Source organism: Suncus etruscus, chromosome 6 (genome assembly GCF_024139225.1).
Source record: "Suncus etruscus isolate mSunEtr1 chromosome 6, mSunEtr1.pri.cur, whole genome shotgun sequence".
Lineage (NCBI taxonomy): Eukaryota > Metazoa > Chordata > Mammalia > Eulipotyphla > Soricidae > Suncus > Suncus etruscus.
The window spans coordinates 71,078,448-71,090,966 of NC_064853.1; the positions used below are offsets into that span (position 1 = coordinate 71,078,448).

The following is a 12,519-nucleotide window of genomic DNA, read 5'->3' on the forward strand; positions in this document are numbered from 1 at the left end:
CACAGACAAGTAAGACTTTTCTGTATCTGTCTGTCCCTCTGATTCATTTAACTCAGCATAAGAGTCTTCATGTCCATACATGTATAGACAAATATCATGACTTCATTTTGTTAACAGCTGCATACTATTCCATTTATATATGTATCAAGTTTCATTAGCCACTCATCCGTTACAAAGCATCCGAGTTGTTTCCAGATTCTGTTTATTCTAAATAGTGCTGCATGTAACATAGAAGTGAAGAGGGTATTTTTGTCTTGTGTTTTTGTGTTACTAGGGTATGTCCCTAGGAGTGGCACAGCTGGATCAAATGGAAGCTCAATTTCCGGTTTGTTTGTTTTTTTTTTTTTAGGAATATCCATATTGTTTTCCAGAAAGGCTGGACTAGATGTCATTCCCAACAGCAGTGAATGAGAGTTCCTTTCTCTCCAAATCCATGCCAGCACTGGTTCTTGTTCTTTATGAGTGCCAGGCTGTTAGCATGAAATGATACCTCATTGTTGTTTTAATTTGCATCTCACTAGTGATATGGACCATTTTTTATGTGCCTTTTGGCCATCTGCATTTCTTTGAAGAAATGTCTATTCATTTCTTCTCCCCATTATTTGATAGGGTTAGATGTTTATTTCTTGTTAAGTTCTGTCAAAATCTTGTAAATCTTAGATATTGGCCCCTTATCTGAAGAGTTATGGGTCAATAGTTTCTCCCATTTCATGGGTGGCCTTTGTATCCTAGTCACTGTTTCCTTTGAGGTGCAGAAGCTTCTTAATTTAATGTCCCATTTATTTATCTCTGCTTCCACTTGTTTGGACAGTAGTTCTCCTCCTTGAAGACTTTTCTCATTGCCATATCGTTGGCTTTAAGGCTTTTTTTTTCAACCTCTTCCATTGTATGGAGTTGTTATGCATCTCATCTTCCAGCTGAGTGATTCTGTTTTCAACCATTGTTACTCTATTGGAGAGGCTTTCCAATGAGATTTTCATTTCACTCACCAAGTTTTTCAACCTGTTATTTCAGTTTGAAGTTTTTTCATTTCTACTTTCATATCCTCTTGATTCTTATTTGTGGCACATTCTTTCCAGGTTTTCTTTGAATTCTATGAACATCCTCCATATTTCTTCTCTAAATTCCTTATCCGAGAGGTTAAATAGTTGGTTGATAATTTTTGGATCATCAGAGCTACTTACTGTGTTCATTCTCTAAGTATGGTGGAGGCCTGCGTTGTTTCCCATTGTCATGGTTGTAGTATTTTCTACATGTTTTCTACATGTGCTAGGGTTCATTGACTAGGAAGAGTATGCATCCAGGGAGCTCCTCTGGCTCTGTACTTTAGCCTATCTGCTCACTTGGAGGCATGGTTTCATGTAGCCCCAGTTGCCACATGCTCTGCCTCTCTGACATAGTTCTTGTGGCTATCCTCTCACCTGGAGGCACAGTATCTGGAAGCCCTGGCCCCATGCCTGTAGCCACGTGTAGGGAGTTGAACTATTTTCTGATAATTCTACTGACCATTTTATACTAAAAATAAAAAAAAAGGTGGGGGGTGGGAGATGGGGGATATTGATGATGGGAATGTTGCACTGGTGAAGGGAATGTTCTTTTTATGACTGAAATCCAACTACAGTCATGTTTGTAATCATGGTGCTTAAATAAAAATTTATTTAAAAATAAATAAATAAATAAAATAAAATAAACTATATGTACCTACCAAGAGGGAAGGCTTCATAGGAGTGCTGGAAACTCGCAAAAATGGTGGAGGGAAAGTCATCCTGGTGGTGGAATTAGTGTTAGACTACTGAATGCCTGAATCAACTGTATTATGAACATATTTGTAAACTATTTGTAAAGTGTTTATATTTTTAAAAAAGAATAATATATGGCCTTATTAGTAAAAAATTTGATAAGATTACTTTGAATAACTTGGTAGCTTCTATTTTTAAATCTTAGTATTTTTTAAATCTTAGTATTTTATATACCTTTTTTTGTTTGTTTGTTTTTTGTTTTTGGGCCACGCCCGGCGTTGCTCAGGGGTTACTCCTGGCTGTCTGCTCAGAAATAGCTCCTGGCAGGCACGGGGGACCATATGGGACACCAGGATTCGAACCAACCACCTTTTGGTCCTGGATCAGCTGCTTGCAAGGCAAACACCGCTGTGCTATCTCTCCGGGCCCAATTATATACCTTTTTTCAGAAATGTTATTTCTAGGTATATAAAATATGCTAAGTATTGTATAGAGGAGAAAAGGCATGAGCAATTGAAGATACACGCACAGGAGTATTTATCAAAAAATAGCTATTAAAGCTAAGAAATTGAAACAGAGTTGAAGAGACAGTACATTGGGTTGGACATTTTACTTGCACACAGGCAATCAGGGTTCAATCCCCAGCTGTATAGTACCTGAGCCTACCAGGAATGATCTGTGAGCCCATATCAGAAATAATCCCTGATTACTACCAAGTATAGCCCAAAAAAAAATAAATAAATAAAGCTATCAGAAATAAAAAGAAATTACTGAATGAAATGACTAAATAAAATATGATAAAATGCCATGCAATCATTAAAGAATATATACAATTAAATTAACACAATAAAATATGCATAGTCTCATGTATATAGCTATAGCTTATATAGGATAAAAATAATTTTATTAAATAAATATAATTATTTTATTTATCAAATAAAATAAAAATAGTTTTACATTAAAATATTTTACAGTTTGAAAATATAACTTATTTAAATGAACCATCCCTCAAAATTAATTAACAAATGGCAGGGAAAATGATAAATTTTAAAATGAAATGAAGATAAATATATAACAATTGTTATTCTGCAATACTTACAAAATCCTAAGCAATTATTCATGTAAATTTCTAATAGCATAATAAAATATGTATAATTGTGGCTAGTTTACAGTACTTCTTTAAAAAATTTAATTTTGTGAAGGTCAGGAAACCCTTACTTGATCAATGCTAACAAGAGGAACTTCATAAATCAAAGAGAATTTTAAAGATGTGAAATAAACTTAAACTCTCAAAATTAATTTAGTTATATTTGGCTTGCATTGGCATAAGTATTATCAAAATAAATTTATAAAAATAGAATTATAGTTCATTAAATATGAACCAAAAACAAAATATACTTTTCATAAAGAATTTTCTTCTCATCCTAAATAAGATGAATAATTTATACTTAAATTTATTCTACTCCCTGGTTATCTTTTTTAGACATGGATTTGAGAACGCAAAATAAAAAATGTTCTGTATAGAAAGAGAAGATAAAAATCATTTACAATGTTTATATAATGTTCAATATTTGTTTCCCTCACTTTGATTTATTTTATCACCAAACTTTTCTGAAGAGCAATGAATATTCCTGTGCTTTCAATCCTCACATATTTCATTCTCTGCAATTTGATTTCTACTATTCAACTCTGCACTTCAAGAAAGGACAAGACCAGAGCTTAATTCTAGTGACTCAATGTCGGGTATTGCTAAGTGATTAAAGTTGGTAGCGAGGATTGAAGGAATAAATTTGGGAAAACTGCACCAAAATCCTGAGTAAGACAGAGTTCAAAGCTATGAAAACAAGAAATAAAAGAAAAACAATTTAGTATTGGATGATAGGAGGGTGCTAAGACTGGCCTGAGGCAAAGCAAGCTTTTCTCCCAAAGTGCTTTTTACATCTTCCATTACTCTAATATAAAATTATTCATTTAAGTTATTATTTTGGGCCTCTTTAATAGTGAGGACCTTTTTAAAAAATATTTTTTGAGGATCAGAGCAATAGCACATCAGGTAGGGTATTTGCCTTGAATGTGACTGACCCGAGCTTGATCCTTAAGATCCCATATAGTCCTCCAATCCAGCAAGGAGTGATTTCTGAGTGTCACCAGATGTGGTCCAAAACAACAACAACAAAAAAACATTTTTAAGGAACAGTGCTCAACATTGACTTCTCTTCTTGCATTGTCTCAGGGATCACTTCTCAAAGGGAACAGAGACAATACAGGGTGCTAGAGATCAAAATCAGGACAGTCACATGCAAGGCAAATACCCTACTCACTGTATTCTCCGGCCCCAAGAGTAAACCTTTCATTTTGATTGTTGGATATACTAGCACAAAAGTTTTATAGTATTCTCTCATCTTTTCAATGGCTGTTAGATCTTGGGGCTAGAGAGATAGCCTGGAGGTAAGCGTTTGCCTTGCATACAGAAGGACGGTGGTTCAAGTCCCGGAGTCCTGGCATCCCATATGGTCCCCTGAGCCTGCCAGGAGCGATTTCTGAGTGTAGAGCCAGGAGTAACTGCTGAGCGCTGCCTGGTGTGACCCAAAAACCAAAAAAAAAAAAAAAGAAAAAAAGAAAAAAGAAAAAAAAGAATCAATGGCTGTAAGATATTTATTTATTTATTTATTTTTGCTTTTTTTTGGTTTGTTTATTTTGCTTTTTGGGTCACACCCGGCAGCGCTCAGGGTTCACTCTTGACTCTATGCTCAGAAATCACTCCTGGCAGGGTCGAAGGACCATATGGGATGCTGGGACTTGAACCACCGTCCTTCTGCATGCAAGGCAAATGCCTTACCTCCATGCTATCTCTCCGGCCCCGGCTGTAAGATCTTAACTACTGTTTAATCTCAAAATGCACAGAAAAGGTTCTATATGGAGAGTAAAAATGAATACAATATTGACCATATTTACAATATTGGCAAATTCAAAATTTTCATATTTTTGTATGTGCAAAGATACTGCAGTATATCATTCTTTCACTATTAACTTTAGTAATTTTTCTTTTTTATCCCAAAGTTGTTTTAATGACATCTTTAAAATTTTCCCAAGATACAATTTTCCATATATATATCTCTAAAAACCAGACCTCTTTTTTGTGTCAAAATACCTTGTTTTTTCCTCATTCATTTTTCAGCTTTTATCACATTTTTTCCCACTATCTGTCAGGAAAGGGACTACTACAATGATAGAGGCAGTGGTCACTCTGGATGAGGACCAGAGAATAAAAGGAACTATAAAAAGCTAAAATGACATGCATAATACCCTATCAGTAATAGTATTATAAACCACCATGCCTATCAAAAAAAAAGGGTAAAAAGTATCTGCCATTGAGGCAGGCTAGGTGGCAAGAAATAAATGGGACATTGCTAGGAAATTAGCATTGGTGAATGGATTGGTGCTTGAACATTTTGCAAATGAAAATCATAAATAACTTTGCAATTCACATTATTTAAATAAAAATTTTTAAAATTCTATATGTCAGCTGAACAGTCTTTTTTTTTTTTTCTTTTTTCTTTTTCTTTTTTTGTTTTTGGGACACACCCTGCGGGGTTACTCCTGATTTTGCGATCAGAAGTCGTTCCTGGCAGGCTTGGGGGACCATATGAAATGCAGGGATTTGAACCACCGCGGGATTCAAACCACGAGCTGTTCAATTAGATGTGTGCAAGGAAAATGCCTTACTGCTGTGTTATCTCTCCGACCCCTTGAAAAGTCTTTTTTTTTCTTTTGGGTCACACCCAGCGGTGTTCAGGGGTTTACCACTGGCCCTGTCCTCAGAAGTCGTTCCTAGCAGACTCGGGGGACCATATGGGATGCCGGGATTCGAACCACTGTCTGTCTGAATCAGATGCGTGAAAGGGAAACGCCCCACCACTATGCTATCTCTCTGGCCCCATGAACAGTCTTCTTAATCTTATGATCTCACTCATAAAAGTGCCTGATTTCCAAGTCTCTCCTGTCCATATAACACTAATATTTCTACTTTCAGTTAATGAATCTACAACCCACCCTAAACTCGAGGACCCTGTCACTGAGAATGGTAACTCAGATTTTCAAGTTTAGGATTAATGTTAGATTTAAACAAAAACAATTTACAATAAGAAGTGGAAATGTAGCTGTCAAAACTTTGAAAACAAAAGGTATTCCTCCCCACCACTTCTTACTTGGCTTTTCGAATGTGCAGCTGAGGGTAATGGTTCTGTCTGTAGCATATGTGCACAGAAAAGTCCTCATCAAATTCCAAACTTGGAACATTTCCTACTAGGTCAAACACATTTATCAGAGTTGTACCTACATCAGAGAGACAAAGAATATAATCTCATTTTATCAAAGAATAACTGTAGGCTTCAGAAGAAAATAGAGAATAGAACATCCATTCTAAATTGTTTTAACTACTACAGTCAAGAAAGCACATATATCTTAAGTTTCTGGAGGCATCCAGAAACTTATTTCTCATGTTCAGCACTTTTATTCAACATATTTTATTAGCCACTGTGGACAGGAGATGATGTAGTAGACCTTACCTATGCTCATGTACGCTGGCACTATGAGAAATATGAAGTGCACTTCTGGCACTGCTTTAAATACAGTCCTAGTGAGAGAAAGAAAGATGGAAGTTTTAGATGCTAATAACCAAACAAGCAATCACACTCTCTGTACCTTTTGACATTAAGGCCATCGCTAAAAACAATGAAGTAACCCCGAGTCTATATGGGTTCTTTTGCTCCCTGTCTACAAAAGAAAGAACATCTTCAACTCAAGTTCATTTTCTTCTTGACTCTTCCTTGGATTCTATATAATGCTTTCTATCTGTGCCACAGAGCAAGAAAATAATAAAGAGGAACATATTCACAAAGCACACCAGATTTCTGCTAATATTAACCTCTGACCTGACATCTGGATGGTCTGGTATGACATTACAAAGTGGCTTGAAAGCTGAGACCACAACCCCCCAAAGTCTGTGAGACTGTTCAAGTCATATCAGCATCCCCCAGCATCCCCACTGATCCTATTTCAGTGTGCCATATTATTCAGGATGCTTCTAGTCTACCACAATAATACACATTTCTAAAGCTGAAGTAAAACTATTTGAAACATCCAATCCTGCAATGCTTTATGCTTCCCCTCCTTCAAAGTCCATTTCTTCAAATGACTGGCACAGCCTGTGAGCTCAAATGATGGCAATTAAACAGGATTGCTTTCAGAATTATCACTGCTACCCAAAAGAAATGCCTTTATAGTCATAAATGACCAATAAATTAGATGCTGCAGGTGATTTCATGTCACTTAAGGTATTTTCAAATTGTTATTTCTTTCAAGTCATTTTTATTCATGTCTTATCTGTAGTGTCACTGCCAATGCCATCCCCTCCCCCACAACCCCAACACATACATATACACACACATGCATACACACACACACACACACACACACAGCCCATCATGTAAATGGTTGCTCACCTCAACATTTCTTTGCAGCAGCCATTGGAATACTCATCCACAGCCACAAAGAGGTGCATGAACAAGGTATTCAGAGGCTGCCAAAGAAAAAAGCATGATTAAAGGATGAGTCAGCATTCAGACTTCCTTGGAGCAGGATGGAAGGGAATGGGGCAATTATGGGCTGACAGCACTGCCTGGCCTTTATGTACAGAGGGTATTTGATGTTTTAAGTGGCAACATATCCAGGCAGCATTTGAGCCATATCTGTGACCCTATTTTCCAGTTACTGTTCCCTTAGCTCAAAACTGTTCAAGGAATTAAGGATCATAAATAAGGGCAACACACTTAGTCCTTCCCCTGCCCTCACCATGGGACTGTGGGCAGGAAAGTGCCTGCAGGGGAGTGAAATTGATTATTAACTCAGTGGTCCTGCCCTCAGGGGTGTCTATGCCAAGTGAAAGACAATCACCCTTTTCCGAGGGCTCTTGAGTCAGCAGCTGCTGCTCTATTCAAGTGACACAAGGGAAAGACTCTCTTATAAATCCGAAGGGTGGAAGGCAGATGCCACTTTATGAAGTCAATGACCTGTTTTGTTCAACATTTCTAGAAAAAGAATAAATATTACTCTGGGGAGGCAAAAAACTAAACTGAAAACTCTAAGTAGCAATATTCTAAAATGACTTTCAGGTTAGCTCTTTATTCTGTTTTGTTTCATTTTGGGGGTCCATTCCTTGCTGTGCTCCTTACTCCTGACTCCGTGCTCAGGGGTAATTTCTAAAAGTGCTCTAGGGATCATATGGGGTGCTGGGTATCAAACTTGGGTATCTCTGTTGAGTTGCCATCAGCAAATATATGTGTGTTGGCCTCTCCTCCTTCTTGATGTTATTTGCTTTAGGGGCCAGTGCAATAGCACAGTGGGTAGGGCATTTGCCTTGCACATGGACAACCCAAGTTTGAACCACAGCATCCCCTATGGTCCTGGGCCTGCAAGGAATAATTTCTGAGCGCAGAAACAGGAGTACCCCTGAACACCAATGGGCGTGACCAAAAAACAAACCAAAAGAAAGTTCATCATCATAAAATGATTAGACAGAATTATGTGTTTTTTCACTTACCTAAAAGATAAATTCTTACCTAAAAGATAAACTCTCAAAAGATAAATTATAGAAGCTCCAAATTTCAAATAACAGGAATAACAATGGCATTGATTTAAATCCTTTCCGTAATTTAACTCATCTGATCACCCCACCACAATCCTACCTAACATCTGCCTTAAATCCTAGCTTTAGGAATACATAATTTTTGTTTATCACCCCAATTTTTTCTTCCACCAGAAATTTAGGTTCCTCCTGCTCTGGAAAAGCAAATTATGCCATTTGTAAATCAAAATGGTATAAAGGAAAGGAACAATTATTACACTAAAACATTTTTTAGCATATCCATAACTAAAAAAGTAGCCTAAACTTTCGCCAGATAAATGCAAGACCTAAAATGGCGCTAATATAAAGTAAATGCATAAATCATGGAATAAATATACAACCAGAGTAAAATCATTTCGAGAGAAGGAGATCAGCAGGGCCTCTGACTTCACTCTTACTTTTAGAGCAACTGATTTCTTATGTTTTTTTCATAAAGTGGCAATCTTTGATCTTTTGTTTAGATATAATGAACAGGCTCTAATGTAATGCCTACATACAGAGAGAAATTGCATAATTCAAACTTCAGAAAGACAGGGGATATCTATGTTATTTTTTTAAGTTTTTTTAGATTTAAAATTGAAATTATTTAATCAGTTGCAAATGTCCTTGGGAGAAATAATTTTCTTTTGAGCCTATGCTACCTGTAAGAAAAATAATTCAAGACACAGATTTGTCACTTATATAATATTTAATATGCTAGTGGGCATTGGTAAAGAGATGGGATTTGGACACTATATGACTGAAACTCAATCATGAACAACTTTGTAACTGTATCTCATGGTGATTCAATTAAAAATTGTTAAATAAATAAATTCTAGAAAAAAGAAAAGTAAAGATGAACAGTAGAAATTTTAGCATATATTTGATTTTGTCCAATACATTAAAATTGTTTTTAATAGAAATCCAATAAAACTTCTAATAAGATATTTTGCATTCATTTTTCTACTATTTCCAGCTGGGTTTATATTTAGTCAAACTTGTCACATTTTGGGCCCAAAACACAGCGGTGTTTGCCTTGCAAGTAGCCGATCCAGGACCAAAGGTGGTTGGTTCGAATCCCGGTGTCCCATATGGTCCCCCGTGCCTGCCAGGAGCTATTTCTGAGCAGACAGCCAGGAGTAACCCCTGAGCACCACCAGGTGTGACCCAAAAACCAAAAAAAAAAAAAAAAAAAAACCAAAAAAAAAAAAACTTGTCACATTTCAAATAGTCATTAGATGAATATAGCTTAAGAGAATAAAAAGATAACAAAATGGAAAGAATTCATGATGATGCTTATTTATAATTTTCTAACACTTGTATAATGATAGCTCAAATACAAATATAAAATGAACATGGCTGAGATCAATATATTCAACCCATCAACTAGTGAGCACTTGAAGAGCTAGATATGTTAATCTACAAGGGAATCTTAGAGTGGAATTGCTATATATGCTACAAAATAGTCTATGTTTTCTTGGGCCATAAACCCCAATTTTTGAAGATATCTCTTCTTTAAGTTAGAAACTATTTGCATCCTACGTGGAAGAAAATTTGTAAGCTGCTCCTACAAAACTGTCAAAAGCTATGCCAATAAAAAGCCTATCTATGATACTATAACCATTGGATTGAAGAGTCTTTCTGATCTATTTCTAAGTTTAAGGTAACATTTCCCATAATGATCACTGGGTTTATAGAATGTCGGCAGGAGGAAGGCACCATCTAGCAGCTAATTGAATATACTGCAAACACTGAATATTTATATTAACTAAACTGTAAGTACTATGTGCTGGAATATGAGTGTGAACATACAGGCATATATCAGGTATGAACTCATCATGCACTAAGGACTCTGGGGGTACCCTACTGAATTCCACCAACCAGGAAGACTGCTGCTTTGGCTCTCAACTAGGCCAGATTCTGGATTGTTTGGCAGGCCAATGTCAAAGAAAATTCAGACTTGGCAAGAGTGACTACTATCCCAAATCCTTGGGGACTGTTGTCCTCTTTTCCATTGACATATAGGTTGTTAGATGCCTTATATCAAGTGAGACAGATTATAGCGTAAACCAGAGTTCACATGAATCCGAGGCTTTATTGTTAAAATTACAGAAGACATATGTGTGGATATGAGGTGCCATACAGAAAATTAAAACCTTCAGATAATGATGTTTGGAGACCTGGAAAGTACATAGTCTCACTCCCCCAGTTCTGATCAATAGAACATGGCCTGGGCTCTGCCAGTTCTCCACTCCACATGTTCTTGTCACCAATTAACTTCATTTCTGCCATGTTGTTGTACACTTGCTAAACTGCTTAATCTAACAACTGAAAAGATTTACCTATAAACCGTGCAATGAAGTCTGCTTTAATAAGCATTTTCATGATAGCTTACTGTGCATGGAATATCAGCGTCGAGCTCCCGGAACACAGGCACCCAGTCATCCTGTTGGGCAACATTCCAGTTCGGATAGTCCACAAAGGTGGCCTGGGCCATGATCTCCTCTCTGTCATTGTGGAGGGTAATTGCAAGGTTTGCCTTTTCCCTGTAAAAAGGATTAAAAGTGCACACACAAATCAGAGTATCAGAAGTGAGAAGATGTGTCCTTTCTCTCTCACTGGGTTACCTGAGCTCAGCATCTACTATGTGTAGGAATATAACCTTTGGACCAGATGTGAGCACCACCAAATATACTCCCTCTAAACATATATAAACAAAAATGTTTTCACATATGTATCAGGTCAAGTTTCCTGGAAAAATTCAAAGTTTTGGGAAATATTGTGCTATGGTTATTTGTCAGCCCCGAACAGCCACTTTACCAAGAAAATCATAGGCCTCACGCAGAAGAGAGTTCATCCTGTTGAACCTGGCCTATGGGCACTGCCCAGGCACTGCTGCCAAATGCCCGTTAATTCTGAGACTAGAAAACAATCTTCACAATAAACTTTCTAGAAAAAATGATCTAGTCTCCCAGCTTCCATCATCTGATTCACTGAAGCCCCTTCTCCCCATTCTACTTTTGAAGCTGTTCCAGCTCCTGGCTCTTTGGGTTCCAGCATCACAAGATGAAAGCCTGAAACTTCACTCTGTCATTCTAAATCAGATGACAGTTCTCCCAGAGCACAAAGCCCCATACATGTCAGCAATGATGGAGATGGGGGTAGGGGTGGGAAGTGGGTAGGATGGGGTGGGAGGAAGTGAGCAACATCTAGGACCCGGAAGATACCACCGCCTCAGGGAAGCAAGAGAAATGTGTTCGTGGAAACCCAATTTGAACTTGAAATGCATTTATTCATGGGAACTTTGGATGGCATTTGGGTTCTATAGTACAATTAGCCATATACCACACAGACATTATATAAATAGGCTTTTGAGGGTTGGTTTGGGAAGTCAGTCACAAATAACTTTATTTCTATGAGACAAGTTCCAAATGACTGAGAAAAAAATGAATTTTTATAATATCATTTCTTTGTATGTATATTTTCCATATATTAGCACCTAGACATTAGCTTCTCTATAGGAGAAATAAGAATTCATAGCAGACATAAATAAAGGGAAGGAGAACAGAATCAAAAAAAGAGGCACACTTTTTTCTTTTCTTTTCTTTTAATTTTTTATTTTTAATTATGAGAACAATGATGCAAAGAAAGAGAACAAGGTAAAGTTACAGTGGAAGGACAACCACCCATAAACAGAGTTCTCAAAAGAAATCCCCTTGCTGATGCCTAAATTTTGGACTTACTGTCAAAGAACATTAAGAAAAATAAAACAGAACCCATGTACAATTACTTTGTCCACAAGTCCCCAGGTTGTAGTACATTATGACATTTCTTAACAGTACACAAAGCAATCTAGAGCCATAAAATTTATGTGACTCTTTAACATTGAAGGCATAGTATTTTTTTTACATTTTCATGCACATGCATATTAGTTTAAGTTAACATCAAAAGTTTAAGTGGCTTTTGTGTGTGTGTGTGTGTGTGTGTGTGTGTGTGTGTGTGTGTGTGTGTGTGTGTGTGGTTTTTGGGTCACACCCAGCAGTGCTCAGGGGTTATTCCTGGCTCCAGGCTCAGAAATTGCTCCTGGCAGGAATGGGGGACCACATGGGACGCCGG

The 12,519-nt window shown here is 37.1% G+C and overlaps 1 protein-coding gene across 1 annotated transcript in view; it reads right to left on the bottom strand.

The window, feature by feature from the left end:
* The window catches only part of CFAP61 (cilia and flagella associated protein 61), a 391,053-nt gene that overhangs the window by 363,780 nt on the left and 14,754 nt on the right, over positions 1-12,519 (bottom strand). The window contains exons 2-5 of the mRNA XM_049774327.1: positions 10,799-10,949; positions 7,244-7,320; positions 6,308-6,375; positions 5,948-6,074 (exon numbers count right to left, since the gene is read on the bottom strand). Of these exons, the coding sequence (XP_049630284.1) occupies positions 5,948-6,074; positions 6,308-6,375; positions 7,244-7,320; positions 10,799-10,949 (423 nt within the window). The remainder of the gene's footprint in view (positions 1-5,947; positions 6,075-6,307; positions 6,376-7,243; positions 7,321-10,798; positions 10,950-12,519) is intronic.